Source organism: Sinocyclocheilus rhinocerous, unplaced genomic scaffold (genome assembly GCF_001515625.1).
Source record: "Sinocyclocheilus rhinocerous isolate Xijiao unplaced genomic scaffold, SAMN03320098_v1.1 scaffold851, whole genome shotgun sequence".
Taxonomy (NCBI): Eukaryota; Metazoa; Chordata; class Actinopteri; order Cypriniformes; family Cyprinidae; genus Sinocyclocheilus; species Sinocyclocheilus rhinocerous.
The window spans coordinates 1,073,825-1,095,575 of NW_015624573.1; the positions used below are offsets into that span (position 1 = coordinate 1,073,825).

The window sequence follows — 21,751 nt, forward strand, 5'->3', positions numbered from 1 at the left end:
CAATGTGTTCCACCGCACTTTGGAGGTGCGCAGCGGTTGTTTTTGTTCCTCGTCTGCTCTAGATTCTGTACACTGGGAAGTGTGTTTCAGAGTAAGTTCGTTTCTCTTTGACCTCTTCAAACGTTCAGTCATGTATTTTGTTTGTTTGTTTGTATGTTGTTGAGAATACTCCCCAAGGGATTGTACACAACTGTTATGACTCTTCTCATCTGCTAATTCATAATTATTTGTCTAGCTAATGTTTTGTAAAGACATTTTATGCTTGTACCTGTATTGATCCAGAAAGATTATTTTTACATTCACTCTTCTGACCTCTCCTGGTTCCAACTATTCAATGTTAATTCAACTATTCAGCTGGTTGCAGTTATTCAATACTCCCATGTCTGTTTTTTGCTCTATGTTTATGAAGTGTTTATCACTTACAGGATATGCATAGTACGTTCCTTTGGTTATTGATATATATATATATATATCAGCATTTCTTGTTATTATCACTGTTGACAACAGTTGTGCTGCTTATTTTTGTGGAAACAGTGATACATTTTTTTCAGGATTTTTTTGGTGAACAGAAAGTTAAAAAGAACTGCATTTATTTGAAATAGAAGTCTTTTGTAACTCTGTAATGTCTTTACTGCCACTTTTGATCAATTTAGTGCTGAATAAAAGCATTAATTGCTTAAAAATACATTTTAAAAAACATCTTACTGACCCAAACATTTGAACAGTAGTCTATTTCAAATGTTTGGGTTAGTAAGATGTTTTTTTAATGACTATCTGACTTGTGTCCTGAAAACGTCCTATTGAAATTCTATTAAAATAGTCGACCCCCCCTGAAAGTCATTGTATAATATGCACACAGGGTGGTGTGAGAGAGAGGGAAAACATGGCAAATATCCGACCCGGGACTGCAGTTAACGGTAGTTTAGACCTCAGATATGAAAGCAAGTAAGAGGTCCCCTGTACTTCCACCCGTTGGCTGGTTGTTTTCCGCCCTGTTGTTCTGTCCAAGCGCGCACGCCGCGCAGTGATGCAGAGCCATGTGCGCCAATGTGTTCCACCGCACTTTGGAGGAGAGCAGCGGTTGTTTTTGTTCCTCGTCTGCTCTAGATTCTGTACACTGGGAAGTGTGTTTCAGAGTAAGTTCGTTTCTCTTTGACCTCTTCAAACGTTCAGTCATGTATTTTGTTTGTTTGTTTGTATGTTGTTGAGAATACTCCCCAAGGGATTGTACACAACTGTTATGACTCTTCTCATCTGCTAATTCATAATTATTTGTCTAGCTAATGTTTTGTAAAGACATTTTATGCTTGTACCTGTATTGATCCAGAAAGATTATTTTTACATTCACTCTTCTGACCTCTCCTGGTTCCAACTATTCAATGTTAATTCAACTATTCAGCTGGTTGCAGTTATTCAATACTCCCATGTCTGTTTTTTGCTCTATGTTTATGAAGTGTTTATCACTTACAGGATATGCATAGTACGTTCCTTTGGTTATTGATATATATATATATATATCAGCATTTCTTGTTATTATCACTGTTGACAACAGTTGTGCTGCTTATTTTTGTGGAAACAGTGATACATTTTTTTCAGGATTTTTTTGGTGAACAGAAAGTTAAAAAGAACTGCATTTATTTGAAATAGAAGTCTTTTGTAACTCTGTAATGTCTTTACTGCCACTTTTGATCAATTTAGTGCTGAATAAAAGCATTAATTGCTTAAAAATACATTTTAAAAAACATCTTACTGACCCAAACATTTGAACAGTAGTCTATTTCAAATGTTTGGGTTAGTAAGATGTTTTTTTAATGACTATCTCTAATTTTTCAAGTTTCAGAAGATGTACCTTCAGTGAGGCGGTCTGTTGAGTCTTTAATTTGAAGACTGAGTCATCGCATAAATTCTGACTGTGGTTTAACGGACATAGATTGAGGTGAGTCTATACCAATCAAGTCCAGCACAAAGTTGTTTTTTCCATGTCTTTGTTCCATGTCTGATGATTTTTGCAATAAAGTAACTACTTTTGCCCCATGAATTAGTTTTTGGCCCTCTCTCTTGGAATTGATGAAGACACACTGTGTTCCTTGCCTCCCTTTGGACCAGACTAGTGTGTGTGTAGTAACTTGGTCACACTCTGTATCATGGAGTGTTTATGTGGCAGACTCAGACAGGCTCTAATTTCTTTATTTTGCTCGTACTCACTAACCATAGCATTCACACGTTCATGAGGGTGAGCAAATGATGACAAGAATGTTAATTTTCTGGCTGAACTATCCCTTTTATCTCAGAGACATAAGTGATACATTTTTAGTATTTAATCAAAAGCACCACAGTGTAATTTGAGGTAAGTTCACAATAAAAATTGAGATTTATTTCACACAGACTGATTTAGATTGCACATACATTTTGAGAAGAAGGCTAAAGTTTAAAAAATGTTCTGTTTCTCCTGCAGATTTAGCTTGATGACATTTAGAAACTCCTTATATATGAAAGCAAGAGAAAAACAGCAAGTAAATTTGTCCCAAACAGAGCCAGAGAGAGCAAAACCAGCTGAAACTGGACAGAAGAGGAAACAAGAGGCTGAAAGAAGTGAGAGAGTGAGGGAGAGGATGAAGAGAGGAAGCATCTTGTCCAGCAGAAGTCTAGAGATGAGTGAAAAAACTCCACATTCAGCGGCCGCTCCTGATGGCGGATGGGGCTGGATGATCGTAGCCGGATGTTTCCTCACCACTGTCTGCACACGTGCAGTCACTAGGTTAGTTCATGACTCCCCCAGGATCAGTTTTTTTTTTTTTTTACCAAGAATTAAGGTGATACCCTCATGTCACTTCAGTTTTTGCAAGTTTAATGTGAGCCTAAATTAAACTAAAAGCTGCAGAAATGGCCTTTAAACTCAACCAAGATTCTTATGTTCTCTTATGTTTTTAAATTCTGAGCCACTAGCCAAGACTGAATTACTCATGTCTTTTAATATTAAATCATTAAATAAGCAGAATAACTACCCCAGGAGTAATACCCAGTTTTAGATGTTGTGCTTAAAAGGAATAAAATGAATGTTGCTCTAAGCACCAGAAGACCTTTATCATATTGCTTTCTCAAATCTGCACTTTCTCATGCTGGTTGCAGGTGTGTTTCCATCTTTTTTGTGGAATTCCAGTCATACTTTTCCAGAGATTATTCTGCAACTGCATGGATACACTCTCTGCTGGACTGCACCACAATGTTGTGTGGTAAGACTAATGCCAAAATAAAAAAAAAATCCCCAATGTTCTCTCTATAGAAAAACTCTCTGACTCAAAGGTGGCAGCTCAAACTGTATAAAACTATATTGATTTTAGGAGAACTTTGTTTAAAAAAAAAAGTCTCTGTTGACAGGTTTACAGTGCATAGTCCACTCTAAACCAGATTTATCTTGCTGCTGGTGAGAAAGAATGTTCACAGAAACACATTTTCATATTTATGTAAGGGCCTTGGTTATATCTTGTGGTATCTGTTTTTCACAATTATTTTACTTAGTTTAAGCAGTTAGATATCATAGTATTTGTCAAATGTTTGAGATTACATACACATATCAATACATATTTATTGATAAATATATCATAAAGATAAACATATTCTTAAAAGCACTGTAGAGGTTAATAAAAACATATGCAGATGTCACCTTAAGGAGCTAGCTTTTCCAGTGTAATTTAATAAATGTCTTGTTGACATCTGTTGAAACACATTTTTAGGCTGTTTTTTTTTTATTTTTTAGAATAAATTGTTTTAGAAAGCAGTGTCTTAAATAATATTATTTTATTTATTGGTATAGGTTGATATTGTATATTTATCAGTTAATATTCAATATTTATCTTGCTATCCACCACTTTCTCTTCATTCTTTTTCTCATTCTCTTTATAGCTCCACTGGGTAGTTATATAGGGAACCGCCTCTCTTCTCGTATAGCTATCATGTTTGGTGGGCTTCTTTCCGCTGCCGGCCTGCTGCTCAGCTCACTGGCCACCAGTGTGGAGTTCCTGTATCTCACACTGGGTGTTCTTACAGGTTTGATTCAGATTTGCACACATACACCAGCATACAAGCTTTTATTTCAACTGCACCGATAATCATAATTTGGGGAAGCTATTGTAGTCACCTTGCCCTGCAATTATTATATCAATTTGCAACAAACTAGGCAGGCATGTCTGTAGTCATGTATACTAACCTATCTGATTCTCTGCACAGGTGTGGGATTTGCTCTAAGCTACACTCCTGCAATTGCCATGGTGGGTTCTTACTTCAGCGAGAGAAAAGCGCTGGCTTACGGGATCGCCATGTCAGGCAGCGGCATCGGAACCTTCATACTAGCACCCGCTGTCCAACTCCTCATTGAGCTCTTCTCCTGGAGGGGTGCGCTGCTCATTCTGGGGGGTTTGGTGTCCCACCTGTGTGTCTGTGGAGCACTTATGAGGCCTTTGGAAGGTCAAAGCGGGAGACAGAAAGAGATGGACTTGGAGGGTGCCAAAAAGGTTGATTTCCTAAATGTGAAACTTGCTGATGCAGGCCACAATATGGAAGTGAGTGCACAGGAACAGAGATCGGTGGAGGTAAAACTTACGAATATGGAAAAGAGTGGGGAAAATGAACATGCTGAGAATATGCAGAGCGATGGAAAAGAACGGATGCAGTCAGAGCCTTCTGATGCAAAGCAAACCCACTCCAATGTGGAAATAAACCTTAGACAGGAAGACTCAGAGACTGTGACCAGAAGCACAGATGAATGGGACAAAGAATCAAAGCCAAAGTGCTCAGATACAGACATCTCAGTCCCAGCTTTAGTACAATCAGGTGACTTGCCTTTGGACTGTTTGCCAACCAACCAAGAGGGCACAACTTTCCCAGAATCAAACACTAATCACAATACTTTGGCACAGTCAAAAGTGGCAAACACAAAATTACTGAAGCAGTCCAGGGACAATGTATGGTCTATCATAAGAAAAACAGTATTGAGAGAATATTCCTTCCTGTTGATACCAGACTTCTTATTGCTGTTGGTGTCCTTCCTGTTCCTTGCATATGGTTGCAGTGTGCCATTTGTGTATCTTGTGCCATATTCCCTGAGTGCAGGTGTCAGCCCTCAGCAGGCAGCATTACTCATGTCCATACTTGGAGTGTCAGGGATTGTCGGTACTATCACTTTTGGATGGATTGCAGATAGAAAGTAAGAGTTTGTTGTGATTTTTTGCTAACTCTCCCATAAATTGCAATATTATAGACATTTAAAGGGATAGTTCCCCCAAAAATGAAAATTCTGTCATTAATTACTCACCCTCATGTTGTTCCAAACTGTAAGACCTTTGTTTATCTGTGGAGCACAAATTAAGATATTTTTTATGAAATCCGAGAGCTTTCTGACCCTGCATAGACAGCAATGCAACTGAAATGTTCCCAGACCCAGAAACGTAGTAAGGACATCGTTAAAATAGTCCATGTGACATCAGTGGTTCAACTGTAATTTGACCAAGCTATGAGAATACTTTTTGTGTGCAAAGAAATCAAAAACAATGAAAATATCTTAATTTGTGTTCCGAAGATTTGGAACGACATGAGGGTGAGTAATTAATGACAGAATTTTAATTTTTGGGTGAACTATCCCTTTAAGAGCTACATCTACACTAGACGCCTGTTAACTTTATAAAACCTGTGGAGGTAGGCATAAAAAATGTGATATTGTAATCTGTTTTTAAATTCATATTCATGTCTTCTAAGGTAGATTAAATCTATACATTCAGTACGATTGGAAATCAACCCTATCACCTTTTCTGGGTCCAAACGCTCAAACAGATACCAAAAGCAAACAACAAACAGTGCTGATACACACTCGCAGTGAGCTCTGTTTTCTCCATGCTGAAATCTTACCTGGCCACACAGTAATTCATATGTTCTGAATCATTAAAATATTGGTGTCTGGGACAGCATGAGACTTTAGTGTACACTGTGAGTTTTTAAAAGCTTGACTAAAAGGTGTGCTATTAATAGTGCTCATAAATGGCTACTGAGATAAAATTCTCACTCGAAACAAGAGTAGAGATTCCTGCACTACTTATTCAATGATACTGCACCACTGCTATTGTAATTCTTCACAATTCCTATCCTTCACACTGTGGTTTGATCTGTATCTATGTGTGTTGTGTTCAGGTGTTTGAGGCCATATAGGGTGGTGAGTTACATGCTGGCTGTGGGGTCAGAAGGGCTGAGTTGTCTCTTTCTGCCTCTGCTGAATGGTTTTTCCCTGCTCGTCCCCTTTTCTCTCATCTACGGCTGCTTTGATGGAGCTTACGTGGCACTTATTCCTGTGGTGACCTCTGACACCGTCAGCTCCACCCACCTGACCTCAGCTCTGGGAGTTGTTTACTTTCTTCACGCCATCCCCTACCTCATCAGCCCACCTATTGGAGGTCACCAGATTTTCCACTCTCTATTTAACTGAATGATATGTAAATTAAATTAAACTATTTAACTAAATTAGTGTTTTATGAAATTAGTGTTTTCTCTCTCTCTTAGGTTGGCTAGTGGATCATACAGGTTCCTACACAGCTACATTCGTCCTCAGTGGAGTCGCTCTGATCTGCAGTGCTGTGATTCTGGCTGCTGTGAGAGTTATCATCCGTTGCACTAGAGGAAGCTCTTGCTTAAACTGACTCACAATCAGGTACAATGGAGATTTCTAAAGCAGTAGAAAAATACTGCGACATTGATGTCAAGAAACATGAAAGTGCCCCTCCAGAGTTAAAAATGGTTTTCACGTGTTCCTGATCTGAAGCTTATATCAGTCAGAGTGATTGCCACAAATACATGCTCTTTTGTAGCATTAATGAACACAGAACTGACCAAAAGAACACACTGCTCTACTACTGAAATGCAGGATTTATGTTCCAATTGGTTAAAAGCGTGTTTGCTACAAAGGAAATTAGTTTTGTATTTGATACTTATTTGTTATTTTAATGTGTCTCTCTCAGCTGATATCTGATTGGCTAGTCAGAGAAATGATCAGATGTGCTTTGCTCAATAGTTACATGTACACTGCTTCATTCACAGCTCAGTGTTTTTATAATGTACACTACCGTTCAGAAGTTTAGGGTCTGTAAGATTTTGATTTTTAAAAAAAAGTCTCTTACGCTCACCAAGGCTGTATTTGTTTTATCAAAATACAATAAAAAAGCAATATTATTACAAATATTGACATATTATTACACTTGAATTTTTATTTTAATATATTGTAAAATGTAATTTATTCTTGTGATGGAATAATTTGCTGAATAAAAGTTTTAATTTCCTTCAAAAAAAAAAAAAAATCTTACTGACCCCAAACTTGTGTACATATTTTATGTTAAATGTTTTCAATACTACGTTTTTAAATATGGCAAAATGCGATGGATTTTTTCTAATTATGCATCAATCTACAAAGCTTTCTTTGGACTTGGATATTCTGTGTGAGCCATTCAGAGAATGCCTTGGTGAATAGACTTTATGGATTGAAAAATGGCTAAATGTCAGGGCAACAAGAATAATATGAGATGCTATATATAACAGTATCAGATAACCTGTATTTCATATAAAGATCATGGACAATATTCTCCCTTCGAAAAGAATTATGGGTATTCGACAAGAAGAGAAACAAATTATATGTAATCTCTTGATTTAAACTTTTAGAAAGTACATCAAATACCTTGTGACTCTTGTTTTGTGCTGGAACACTGTTACAATAGATCATTTTCAGTTTGTCACAATGTATCTTCAGTCTCTCCATTGGCAAGCTAAAGTTCTTTGGAAAATGTGAAAAGAAAACATACATTTCTAATGTTTGAAAATCACTTATTTGTGAGAAAAGATTTTTAATTTGCATATTATTGCAAACAGTAAACACAAAGTTTCAAAATCAACAAAGCAGGCAGATCTGATCAAGTAGAAATGAGAAATCAATTAAACGAATCAGTGTTTTATAATAAATGTTTATCTATTTGAAACAGCAGGACATCAACACATCTGTATATCCACTTTTCAGAAATAAAGGTCTCAAAGGAAAGCAGTTATAAAAGTGTTTTATATTCACATGTGAACAGTAGTTATAATTAAATGCAATAAGCAATGCAAGGGCTAACTTTACTTTGAGACGATCGGGATAATGTCTGACAACCTCCTCAAACAGCTCAATGGATTTCCTAGCCAAAGTCTCCCTTTCCTCACTGTCATCCTTCATCAAGAAAACCTTCCATTTGTATAAATTAGCTACAATTCTAAGAACTTTAGTAGAGGTGGGTAAATTTTCTCGAACCCTTTCTCCTTGAAAACCTTTCTCTGTGGAATCTTTTCTGTAATACTGAAAAATGCCTGGCAATCCCTCCATGTTTTTGGTTTGAAAGGGGTTCTCTCTAGTAAAATTTGTATTTCTTCATCATTGTTTTCTGCTTGCACCTCAGACTTTTTCAGTATTTAAAGGAACTGAAGGAACAAATCATTTGAGTCTATCGCTATTGCCTTTTACAACTGCTCTAAAATTTCAGCATTCAGCTCTGGAGTGAATTCAGATTTTCTGTAACCCTTGCTCATTGCTTTGGCAAGACCTTTGTGCCATTCATTCCTTCCTTTCTGGTTCTGCTTTTAAAGCCATCTTAAAATAATAAATCGCCTGACGCTTCTTGGACTTGTTGAACTTCACCAGCGTCCAGCCCTTTTCTCCACTGACTTCAGGGTGTAGAGCACATCCAGGTGGAGCAGGATGCATTCCCAGAAAACTCTCCACCTCTTCTAGGTATCCTTTTCTCTTATCCATCTCTCCCATAAAGAAGTAGACCCAAGCCAGGTTAGCCTTGTTAACCTGCAGCCAGACTCCAGCTTCTTCTGTTCCCTGCTCCTGCATCACACTTTCTGCTTTATGCAGGTACTTCAGCGCCTCTGTGTTGAAGCCGAGAGTCTGTTGGATGTAGCCCAGCAGGTTGTAATGGTGAACTAGCCTGGTGCATCCCTGCTCTAAGATGTCTTGTATGTTTCTCTCTAACTCTTGGAGCTCATTTTTATTGCACCCCAGATCCCAGGTGAAGTGGCACTCCAGCTTCTCAAGGGTGCATTTCAGAGGAGAACTGAAAGAGAGAGCTTCATTAATGAACAGTAATGCACAAATGCTATTCACCCAATAAAGTTCACCTATTCTCATATAATGCCAGAGAACAGATTGGGTCAAAGAACCCGTTTATTCTTGGTTTACGGTGACTGCAAAAGTGTAGCATTTGTATTTATTTAGTGTTTTTGTTTATTTAGTGTATTTTAAAGTTACTTCAGTGTGAGCCTCTGTCCTTGTAAGTGTAACATGTATATGTGTCGGCAGCTTCAGCTTGTGAGGAAACTTTGGACTTCATGGAGTTTGAAGTATTGTCTGTTAAAGATGTACGACAGCAGACAATGCCTCACACCCCTCTCAAAAGTCCTGGGCCCAAATGAGTGACAGAAGCATAGGGAAAAAAAGTTTCATGATTGATATTCTGTGACAATCGTCCCTCAATCTCCAGAACAACTTCAAAAAAACGAAGAGAGAAGGACCTCGTCATATCATCATCCAGTTTGGCATAAAAACTGTACACAACGTGGTATGAAGGATCATACATGCACCAGTCTGCATGAAGGGAAAAATCAGCTTCAGAGAGGATTTTTGCAAGGACAGAGAGCTCATGCTCGACATGGAAGCATGACAAAGAAGAACAACATACCTGCAAGAAGGAATGCAGTCATTAATGGTCAGAGAGTAACTGCTTCCTCCATGGTGAATGCAGTGATGTGCCTGGTTTGAGCTGTAATTTTTATTTTTGTGAGGAGAGTACTGAAATATAAGGCACATAAACATCTGAATCTAGAATAAGAGGAATAATATCATTGCAGTTCATTTCAGTTCTTTGTCTCTTTCTCTGTTATCTTTAAATGGCACTTTTTTTTTGGAAAGAAGCAAGTAAAAGTTAATTGTTTCTTTCGCATTCAACTAATGTAGATGTGAGATTTTGAAAGTCACAATGGGGTGGAGACCACTGATTTAGATCAGTGGTGGAGAGAGACACTTTATTTTCTCATGGAACTTCCCATTCAGCAGGGGTCGCATTTTTGTTTAATTGAATACAATTATTGCAAGTTCAGGCAATAGTAAGGGCTACTGGATTATGGTGATTCTTGAATCTAACTTATGTAATTATATATTGATTAATGTTTATTGGTTACACTAACAAGGCCACTAATAGTTTTTTTTTTTTTTTTTTTTTTTTTCGAGATTTAATAAGAGATGGTGATGTTTTCCTTTCTTAAAATATAAAGTTCCTATTATAGACAGTGATTTTAGAAAAATGATGGAAGCTGATACTGATAATTCAGAATTAGATATTGCTATTACTCAAATGTCCAAAGGAAAGTCACCAAGTATCAATGGGATTACAGTAGAAACGTTTTTGGCCCGAAATACGAATCCTAGTTTTTGACTAAAAGAGTAAAGCTAATTTATCACCATCTATGGAAGCACGGTTTAATTATTCTAGTTCCAAAGTCGAACAAGGACTAATTATTTTAGACAAGCTGGAGACAACTGTTTGCAAATAGACTTTAAAAAGGCGTAGTTTGGCCTATAGTGCAACACAATCGGCTTTTATTAAAGGGAGAAGTAGGCTATTCATATTAGATTAGTCCTTGATTATAACCTAACTATTTAATTCCTCAGATAAATTTACTTTTCCACAAAAGCCACACGGATCCACCTCAGAATGAAATATTTTCTGTATAAAACCACTATTAAAAGGGTAAATTATTATATTATATTTATGGTAGATGTGCTTTACGTTGTTGGTTGTCATCTGTCTTGTAGTGTATCATTTGTAATCAATCAAGCAGTCAATCAATCAATAAACAAACAACGTCGTCTGCGTGACTGCGTCCGCCTTGCTCCTGTAGTCAACGCCGCCATCTAGAGTTTTGGCTATGTAGGCTACTTGCCAAAACTTAACGGCACGGACACACAAACGGAACATCATCGACGTTGGATACTTTTAAAGGTTTAAAACGAGCTACTTTTCATACTACTCAGAGTCGTAGCTAAGCTATAACACCTAGTGTAGCCTATAATGGTTAAATTCCTCAAATTATAGGTGGAACAAAATCAAATGAATAAATATTTTATTTGAAGTTATTTTGAGTAAATTTAAGCTCAAAAGAGATTTTTTACAAAAGGAAAAGTTAAAAACTGAATAAGAAGCTAGAATAAAATAAAAAATAAAAACAGCAGAAGAAACGAACTGTTCTTTTTAGCTCCTGTTACCGTTCTTTACTAGGCCTATATATGGCTTTGAAAATACACACGGATGAAATTATTATTAGCAAAACATTTTCTGTATTACACCCTGATCCCCCTCCCAGTAGTTTCTGTTCTGCATATGTTTTCGTTTTCACTGAAAGACACTCTGTGACAGTGGAGCCTTCACAAGCAACCTCTGAATGTTACTATTATTGTTATGTATTTATTGTTAGTTTGTTTGTGTGTGTGTTAATGTATCAAGTCTTTTTGAACCATGTAGCACACATTATGGCGCTGTCACACTTGTCTTGACATTTTTTCCCCTGCACCTTATTTGCATCGACCAGCAGCGTGCATTCTAAGCCTCGAGAAATGCTGGGAAATTAACCACTTTTCCGAGGACATGGCAACTCCAACTCCTAATGATAGTGGTAAAAGTCTAGAGACTTGTTCCTCAAACATAATGCATAATGGTGTTCTGGTACAAAGTTCTCACGTGGTTTACCACAAATGCAAGCTGTTTTGTATCATAATTCACATGAATCACTGTGTTGTAGTACCAGGTTTTACTGAATCAAACCAAACTCTTATTTTCATGACTATAAAGCACCATGGATAATCATTAGATATATTCCAGAAATTTTGTTTACAAGTAACATTTGGATATTTTGATGTTGATGCTGTTATGTGGGTGTGACCCGACTGTATTTCTGATTGGCTGTTCTGACATTTGAGGAGATTTGCATATTCACCATATTATAATGAATATTTGTGCTAGTGTTTACAAAGTCAATATGCATTTAAAAAGTATTTTGTTGGTTCCACCTGTTTTTGCTGTTAGATATCTTCATCGGGCAATTTCAGATTCAGTGTGTATTCAAAATCAATTCGCCACTCAGAAATAGGAGATGAAGTCATTATAAGCAATAAAGGTTTATGTATTTTTTCTTAACAAGTTCCATTTAACAAGTGATTTTTTTTATGGGATGGAAAATTACTGCAGTTTATATCCTTGAATAAACACTTAAGAAATGTCCACTTGTCATTCTGGAACTTAATTAGACAGAGAAAAACTATTTATATTTATTAATTTATTTATTTATATTGTCCTGGGTTAAATGTTCTTACTTTGACATTCTTTTAAAATAGGTGCCGAATGGCCTAAATGGCTTCAGTCCTTCACACAATGCCATTAAATAGGTAAAGAGCTCAACAGAGGTAAAAAGAGAGAAATATTAAATACATATTTTTACAACAAGTTCAACAAGTTCTAATTTTCTGGCAGAGCACAATCTCTCCATTATAGTTTGTCCATCAGGTAAAACAGAGAGAACATCATCCGTAGTGATTTTTGAGGGTTGTTGCTAGGGGTGGAACGGTTCGCGGAAAAAAAATCGAACCGTACGTTCTCCACATTCGGCACGCGCTAGGACCGCGGTTCAACTTAAATCTGACAACGCATCTGTAATATGGTTTGCTATAAATAACTGTTGATGGATGCGCATTCTGGCTTCCCAGTACATTGCACCAACAGCGATGAAAAAAAAAAAAACCTTGGACAAACCATTATTCACTCTCGTTCAATGCGAATGCCATATGCTGGAATATGAGCAGTCATTTATTCCGTCATCACCCGGGTGCTGATAGCGCGCGCGCACAGGTGAGACCTGAACAGCACACGTTGATATCTGTGTTTAAGCTAAACTCGTTTAAGCTTTGCCAGTTTAAACATTTAAGAGCCAGAGGACGCGAGCTCGCGCGCGCAGTGAGAAGATTTGTGCGTGCGCTCATTCGAAGCGCGCAAACCCGCGACTCAGAACACACGCACATATTAAGCTCTCTCTGAAGTATTGTGTTTAAATTGACAAATTCACACAAAAATTATGTCAAAATGCCCGTCGTTGGTAAGTATCCTATAGCAGACATAGCCGGCTGAACATACTGTATCAGTGCACTGGATCAGTGCATTCTTTTAAAGTGACAGCACTTTCTTAATATTAATTAAACAGCAACAACAACGAAATCAATCACTGCTCTTGATTGAATAGTTTTTGTAACTTTAATAAAGATTAATCTTTAATTTATACAGTCAATTACGCAATGCTGTTTTACACTTCATTACTTTATTCAATTTCTGTACCTAAAAACTAATGTTAGACCTACCTAAAAAAACAGAAAATCACTGTTTATTTTGTTTGTATCTTTACACTGTTGTATTTATTTGTGCTGTTGCTGGTAGTTAGATAGATTATTCTTATTTTCTTTATTTTTATTTGACAGTATAGTTTTTCCCTAAACATAGCACATACCGAACCGTTCCAAAACAGTGACTCTAAAACTGTGATACAAACCGTGAGTAGGTTGAACCGTTCCACCCCTAGTTGTTGCATTAAAGCACATTTTAATCGTCAATATGAATTCTTTCCAGAAAATTCAAAATTTCCTCACAGCGAGGATTTTTGCCATTCATCCCAGTTTTTTTAAGAATCTTAATGCTCTTCTGTTTGTCATCTGAATCACCTGGGATTTCTGCCACTTTCATGTGAAAGTTGATTGAATCTTCTAACCGTCTGCAGTTGTATAGATAGCAGGCATAACTATAGTAAATATACTGTTGGCTGTGGGGAGGGAAATCATCTATCTCTGACAGGAGCTGCTTGTAAATCTTATTTGCTTTCTCACTGTTGCCTGCGTACTTGTGCATTGATGCAAGGGCTACCTTTTCTCTGAGTGAGTCAGGATAATGTCTGACAACCTCCTCAAACAGCTTAGTGGATTTCATAGCCAATGTCTTCCTTTCCATTTTGTCTTCCTTCATATTGAAAACCTTCCATTTGTAGCAATTTGCCAGATATTTCAACACTCTATTTGAGGTGGGGAACTTTTCTCGAGCTCTCTCTGCTGCTTCAATGGCTTTATCTACAGAAATGGTTCCAAAATACCTGAAAATAGTACCCAAACACTCCAGGTCTCCAGTTTCAAGAGTTTTCTCTAGTAAATCTTGCATCTGTCTCTCATTGTCTTCTCGTTGCACCTCAGACTGTTTTTCTAAATAAAGAGCGTGAAGGAGCAAATTGTTTGGTTCTAAATTCAGATGCCCTGCTCATGGCTATGGCAAGTCCTTTGTGCCATTCCTTCCTTTCTGGTTCTGCTTCTTCTGCTTCCTTAAAATAATCAATCGCCTGACGCTTCTTGGACTTGTTGAACTTCACCAGCGTCCAGCCCTTTTCTCCACTGACTTCAGGGTGTAGAGCACATCCAGGTGGAGCAGGATGCATTCGCTGAAGCCTCTCCACCTCTTCTAGGTATCCTTTGCTCTTATCCATCTCTCCCATAAGGAAGTAGACCCAAGCCAGGTTAGCTTTGTTAACCTGCAGCCGGACTCCAGCTTCTTCCGTTCCCTGCTCCTGCATCACACTTTCTGCTTTGTGCAGGTACTTCAGCGCCTCTGTGTTGAAGCCGAGAGACTGTTGGATGTAGCCCAGCAGGTTGTAATGGTGGATCAGTCTGATGCACGCCTGCTGCTCCACTTCTTGCATGTTCCTCCTCAACCCCTGGAGCTCATTTCGATATTGCCCCAGATCCCAGGTGAAGTGGCACTCCAGCTTCTGAAGGTGTTGTTTCAGGCTGGAGTTACAGAATCATTTAGAAAAAAAAGATGTTGTGTTTTTGTTTACATAAAAATATAGAATATCTAGCAGCCATTGAACAGATAATCAACATTTTTAATAGACTACAATATTTTGACACAATCCCACATACAGTCTAAAAATCTGTCATGCATTTTTGCATATTTGAATGGTAAACAACTTACTCCATAATAATGGTCAGTGGTGGTCCGGTTTGAGAGATGTTTCTTCTAGCAGTGTTGATTTGTTCTTTATGTGAATCACTGAGAGATCATGCTGTATTTATAATGATCTAGCTCATAAAACCACCTGCTTATCTACCTGAACAAGTCATTAAACACGTCAGCTCAGGATTCTTCTCTTGGAAATTTCTATTCTGGCTTAGGTTTCGTTTCTTCAATAAAGCGCAGTTTACCTAATGACAGTGATAAAGTTTAAAGCCTGCCTTCATCAAGCATGAACTCCTAAGATGCCGGTTTTACAGCACAACATGTCCATGCTGTACTTTGTACTCTGTGTTCCAAAGTGATATTGATAATATTATGTGGACAAGACCGACTGTCTTGCCGTTCAAAAGGTTGAAGTGATTTGCATATTTACCATATTATAAAAAAAAATGGTAATACTTTGGTAACAATGAGCAATACATATGATACAGTATTTATTAATCTTTGTTAATGTTAGTTTACAATAAAAATACAATTTAAAATTACAACTTAAAAATACAATTTAGTCAATTTTTAGTTCATGTTAGCCCAGTTCCATTAAATATCAACATAAAATGTTTGATTTTAATAATGTATTAAGAAATGTTGATATTGACATTAACTAAGATAGATGAATGCTTTAAAAGTATTTTTATCGTTAATGTTAACTAATGTAGTTAACTAATGCAACCTTATAAAGTGTTACCAAACATTTAGACTCAGCTCCACTCTCAATATGAGCCACTATTTACAGTTGAACTCTTTTAAACATTCCTTTTGTTGTATCCAGCTGTTTTGCTGCTAGATCTCTCTCTATTCATCAGATTCATTGTGTATTTCAAGTCAGTCAGATCTTTTCCATATCAACAGAAACAGGAAATGAAGTCACAATCAATAAACAGATGTAATGAGTTCCCATACAAAAAAGTGATTTTATTACAGATAATAGGATGGAAAATTTCTGCATTTTCAAAGTGTGTCATGTCATTGGATAGGGATGACTCCTTATCAGCTGATACATTTATTCTTGCAATTAGACATACAGGAAATCTATTTATAAAAAAAATACTTAATATAGTTTTAGGTTAAATGTCTTAAATACGGGGTAAAAGTGAAATGGGACACTGTCTGATAATTTGTCATTGCCGTTGCTATGAGAAATGTAAAGCCACAAAATTAATATTCTATGCACAACTCACACAGAATTAACTAAACCAAATTAAGACCAACTTAAACCCACTGCAAATTTCTTCAAACGCATGGTTTCCTGGTGAAACACTTAAGAAAATTCACCAAACAATGGTAAACGTGACCGCACCTTTACACTTATTTATTCACTTTGCGTGAATAAGTGCAATAAAGAGAATATTTACTCATCATTAAGAACTGTCTTTAGAAATTGCAAAATCTCCTCACAGCGAGAGTTTCTACCATTCTTCACAGTTTGTTTAAGAATCATTATGCTTTTCTGTTTGTCCCCTGAAATGTTTTGGATTTCTGCTGCTTTCATGTGAAAGTTGATAGATTTGTCTCTGGACTGTCTACTCTGATGTAGATGGCACGCATAACTATAGTACAGTAACTGTTGAGTATGAGGAGGTAGATCATCTTTCTCTGACAGGAGCTGCTGGTAAATCTCATTGGCTCTCTTAGTGTTGTCTGCGTAACAGTGCAGTGTTGCAAGGGCTAACCATCCTCTGACACAGTCTGGGTAATGTTTGACAACCTTCTCAAACAGCTTCATGCATGTCTGAGTCAAGATCTTCCTTTCCTGGCTGTTTTCCTTCATAGAGAACACTTTCCCTTTGTATAAATTTGACAGGTTTCTCAAAACTTTAGGGGAAGTGGGAAACTTTTCCTGAACCCTTTGTCCCTCTTGAATCGCTCTCTCAATGGATATTTTCTTAAAATATTCAAGAATATAACCCAAACCCTCCCAAGTTTCCTGTATTAATGGATCTCTCTACTAAACCTTGTACCTCCTTATCATTTTTTTCTGCTTGCACCTCAAACTTTTTTAGTATATAAAGGGATTGAAGGAACAAATCATTTGGGTCCATCTCTGCTGCCGTTTTCACCTGCTGTAGTATTTCAGCCTCCAGCTGTGGAGTAAATTCAGACTTTATATATGCCCTGCTCATGGCTATGGCAAGTCCTTTGTGCCATTCCTTCCTTTCTGGTTCTGCTTTCAAAGCCATCTTAAAATAATCAATCGCCTGACGCTTCTTGGACTTGTTGAACTTCACCAGCGTCCAGCCCTTTTCTCCACTGACTTCAGGGTGTAGAGCACATCCAGGTGGAGCAGGATGCATTCGCTGAAGCCTCTCCACCTCTTCTAGGTATCCTTTGCTCTTATCCATCTCTCCCATAAGGAAGTAGACCCAAGCCAGGTTAGCTTTGTTAACCTGCAGCCGGACTCCAGCTTCTTCCGTTCCCTGCTCCTGCATCACACTTTCTGCTTTGTGCAGGTACTTCAGCGCCTCTGTGTTGAAGCCGAGAGACTGTTGGATGTAGCCCAGCAGGTTGTAATGGTGGATCAGTCTGATGCACGCCTGCTGCTCCACTTCTTGCATGTTCCTCCTCAACCCCTGGAGCTCATTTCGATATTGCCCCAGATCCCAGGTGAAGTGGCACTCCAGCTTCTGAAGGTGTTGTTTCAGGCTGGAGTTACAGAATCATTTAGAAAAAAAAGATGTTGTGTTTTTGTTTACATAAAAATATAGAATATCTAGCAGCCATTGAACAGATAATCAACATTTTTAATAGACTACAATATTTTGACACAATCCCACATACAGTCTAAAAATCTGTCATGCATTTTTGCATATTTGAATGGTAAACAACTTACTCCATAATAATGGTCAGTGGTGGTCCGGTTTGAGAGATGTTTCTTCTAGCAGTGTTGATTTGTTCTTTATGTGAATCACTGAGAGATCATGCTGTATTTATAATGATCTAGCTCATAAAACCACCTGCTTATCTACCTGAACAAGTCATTAAACACGTCAGCTCAGGATTCTTCTCTTGGAAATTTCTATTCTGGCTTAGGTTTCGTTTCTTCAATAAAGCGCAGTTTACCTAATGACAGTGATAAAGTTTAAAGCCTGCCTTCATCAAGCATGAACTCCTAAGATGCCGGTTTTACAGCACAACATGTCCATGCTGTACTTTGTACTCTGTGTTCCAAAGTGATATTGATAATATTATGTGGACAAGACCGACTGTCTTGCCGTTCAAAAGGTTGAAGTGATTTGCATATTTACCATATTATAAAAAAAAATGGTAATACTTTGGTAACAATGAGCAATACATATGATACAGTATTTATTAATCTTTGTTAATGTTAGTTTACAATAAAAATACAATTTAAAATTACAACTTAAAAATACAATTTAGTCAATTTTTAGTTCATGTTAGCCCAGTTCCATTAAATATCAACATAAAATGTTTGATTTTAATAATGTATTAAGAAATGTTGATATTGACATTAACTAAGATAGATGAATGCTTTAAAAGTATTTTTATCGTTAATGTTAACTAATGTAGTTAACTAATGCAACCTTATAAAGTGTTACCAAACATTTAGACTCAGCTCCACTCTCAATATGAGCCACTATTTACAGTTGAACTCTTTTAAACATTCCTTTTGTTGTATCCAGCTGTTTTGCTGCTAGATCTCTCTCTATTCATCAGATTCATTGTGTATTTCAAGTCAGTCAGATCTTTTCCATATCAACAGAAACAGGAAATGAAGTCACAATCAATAAACAGATGTAATGAGTTCCCATACAAAAAAGTGATTTTATTACAGATAATAGGATGGAAAATTTCTGCATTTTCAAAGTGTGTCATGTCATTGGATAGGGATGACTCCTTATCAGCTGATACATTTATTCTTGCAATTAGACATACAGGAAATCTATTTATAAAAAAAATACTTAATATAGTTTTAGGTTAAATGTCTTAAATACGGGGTAAAAGTGAAATGGGACACTGTCTGATAATTTGTCATTGCCGTTGCTATGAGAAATGTAAAGCCACAAAATTAATATTCTATGCACAACTCACACAGAATTAACTAAACCAAATTAAGACCAGTAGTTAGATAGATTATTCTTATTTTCTTTATTTTTATTTGACAGTATAGTTTTTCCCTAAACATAGCACATACCGAACCGTTCCAAAACAGTGACTCTAAAACTGTGATACAAACCGTGAGTAGGTTGAACCGTTCCACCCCTAGTTGTTGCATTAAAGCACATTTTAATCGTCAATATGAATTCTTTCCAGAAAATTCCAAATTTCCTCACAGCGAGGATTTTTGCCATTCATCCCAATTTTTTTAAGAATCTTAATGCTTTTCTGTTTGTCGTCTGAAATAGCTGGGATTTCTGCCACTTTCATGTGAAAGTTGATTGAATCTTCTAACCGTCTGCAGTTGTATAGATAGCAGGCATAACTATAGTAAATATACTGTTGGCTGTGGGGAGGGAAATCATCTATCTCTGACAGGAGCTGCTTGTAAATCTTATTTGCTTTCTCACTGTTGCCTGCGTACTTGTGCATTGATGCAAGGGCTACCTTTTCTCTGAGTGAGTCAGGATAATGTCTGACAACCTCCTCAAACAGCTTAGTGGATTTCATAGCCAATGTCTTCCTTTCCATTTTGTCTTCCTTCATATTGAAAACCTTCCATTTGTAGCAATTTGCCAGATATTTCAACACTCTATTTGAGGTGGGGAACTTTTCTCGAGCTCTCTCTGCTGCTTCAATGGCTTTATCTACAGAAATGGTTCCAAAATACCTGAAAATAGTACCCAAACACTCCAGGTCTCCAGTTTCAAGAGTTTTCTCTAGTAAATCTTGCATCTGTCTCTCATTGTCTTCTCGTTGCACCTCAGACTGTTTTTCTAAATAAAGAGCGTGAAGGAGCAAATTGTTTGGTTCGTTCTCATGTGCAATTTTAAGCTGCTTTAGAATCGCTTCCATAAGCTGTGGAGAGCAATTATGAATTTTATATGTCTTTCCCATGGCTATGGCAAGACCTTTGTGCCATTCCTTCCTTTCTGGTTCTGCTTTCAAAGCCATCTTAAAATAATCAATCGCCTGACGCTTCTTGGACTTGTTGAACTTCACCAGCGTCCAGCCCTTTTCTCCACTGACTTCAGGGTGTAGAGCACATCCAGGTGGAGCAGGATGCATTCGCTGAAGCCTCTCCACCTCTTCTAGGTATCCTTTGCTCTTATCCATCTCTCCCATAAGGAAGTAGACCCAAGCCAGGTTAGCTTTGTTAACCTGCAGCCGGACTCCAGCTTCTTCCGTTCCCTGCTCCTGCATCACACTTTCTGCTTTGTGCAGGTACTTCAGCGCCTCTGTGTTGAAGCCGAGAGACTGTTGGATGTAGCCCAGCAGGTTGTAATGGTGGATCAGTCTGATGCACGCCTGCTGCTCCACTTCTTGCATGTTCCTCCTCAACCCCTGGAGCTCATTTCGATATTGCCCCAGATCCCAGGTGAAGTGGCACTCCAGCCCTTTGAGGTTGCTTTTCAGTGGGGAACTGGAGTTACAGAGAAAAATAAATTAGTCTTACGAGGACATTCACTGCTGACACAACATTTAGATCAGAGGACATTGAGAAATTGATTCGAATGTTATACAATAAAAAAAAAATCAACAATAAATCCTCAATTAAAGAGAAGAAAAGAAGTCATGGTAAGTAATCTTAAAAATAAAAGTATTAGGTCTAGAAATAACAGCATAAGCATGATTTAAATGAAAAAATAAGACAATATTTTATGGTATCACTGATTCTTAAAATATCCACATTATGAGATATTTGTTCATAAATTAATGAAAAAAACAAACACTCACTCCATCACGATGGGCAGCAGTGATCTGGTTTGGTAGATGTGTTTCTCCAGCAGTAGTGATCTGCACTTTGTATGAGCTCTCTTATGTATTTATAATGACAATGTTATCTCCAAAACAAGGCCATTTAACACATGGGGTCAGGATCCTTCTCGTATAAGTTTCTGTTCTTTGCAAGGTTTTGTTTTCGGCAAATGAACAGGCGCAATGTCCACCGAACATTTCAGGGTAATTATATGCAATATATATGACTAAGGATGAAGCTATTTATGACATGCATTGTTATCATTATAGCTATGTTGTATAGTTATTCTGGTGCAGCTTCACACAATCAACAAGGTGCATGGAAGGAGAAGTCTAAAGTATTAGGTTTTAAGGTTAATGCGATCTACTATAAGTGTAAACACCATCGATATTATCAGAAAGCTGAAATAACACTACAGTTGTAAAATTGTAAAATGGTTTTGCACTAAATGCTAGATTAATTAGGAGAATTTGAAGCAATTTGATTGAGTTTGAGCCATTGTGTCATTTAAAGGCTTGACCGCATTTCTTACAAAATAATTTTAGTTTGTACAGCAAATGTCCTCAGCAAACATGGCTGCAATTATTTGAAACATCATCTTTTATTGTTTCAAGTGAAGTGACCCAGCACTTACAGATGACATTGTTAACAACGATACAATTCATTCTGAAAACCTACTTGCGATGAACAGGATACCATTTTAAGTCATTAAAAATAA

At 37.2% G+C, this 21,751-nt stretch overlaps 2 protein-coding genes and 1 pseudogene across 4 annotated transcripts; 1 reads left to right on the forward strand and 2 right to left on the reverse strand.

Moving 5' to 3' along the window:
• LOC107744897 (monocarboxylate transporter 12-like) lies at nucleotides 1–7,107 on the forward strand. 3 transcript variants are annotated; one of them, XM_016558733.1, is made up of 8 exons: nucleotides 1–91; nucleotides 1,835–1,936; nucleotides 2,533–2,758; nucleotides 3,130–3,233; nucleotides 3,904–4,047; nucleotides 4,228–5,203; nucleotides 6,181–6,440; nucleotides 6,547–7,107. In XM_016558733.1, the coding sequence occupies exons 3-8, from the start codon at nucleotides 2,613–2,615 to the stop codon at nucleotides 6,681–6,683; spliced, it is 1,767 nt and encodes a 588-aa protein (XP_016414219.1). In that variant the 5' UTR covers nucleotides 1–91; nucleotides 1,835–1,936; nucleotides 2,533–2,612; the 3' UTR covers nucleotides 6,684–7,107. The 3 variants fall into 3 exon arrangements, with proteins under 3 accessions (XP_016414219.1, XP_016414210.1, XP_016414202.1); XM_016558724.1 differs by lacking the exon at nucleotides 1–91 and adding an exon at nucleotides 1,012–1,136; XM_016558716.1 differs by lacking the exons at nucleotides 1–91; nucleotides 1,835–1,936 and having other exon boundaries at nucleotides 2,466–2,758.
• A 1,510-nt stretch (nucleotides 7,108–8,617) lies between these two features.
• Nucleotides 8,618–9,768, reverse strand: LOC107744744 (interferon-induced protein with tetratricopeptide repeats 1-like). The gene is made up of 3 exons (XM_016558561.1): nucleotides 9,747–9,768; nucleotides 9,580–9,652; nucleotides 8,618–9,122 (listed from the first exon to the last, which is right to left on the reverse strand). The coding sequence occupies exons 1-3, from the start codon at nucleotides 9,766–9,768 to the stop codon at nucleotides 8,618–8,620; spliced, it is 600 nt and encodes a 199-aa protein (XP_016414047.1).
• Nucleotides 9,769–13,706: 3,938 nt separating this feature from the next.
• Nucleotides 13,707–14,930, reverse strand: LOC107744758 (interferon-induced protein with tetratricopeptide repeats 1-like; annotated as a pseudogene).
• Between the last annotated feature and the right edge of the window lie 6,821 nt (nucleotides 14,931–21,751).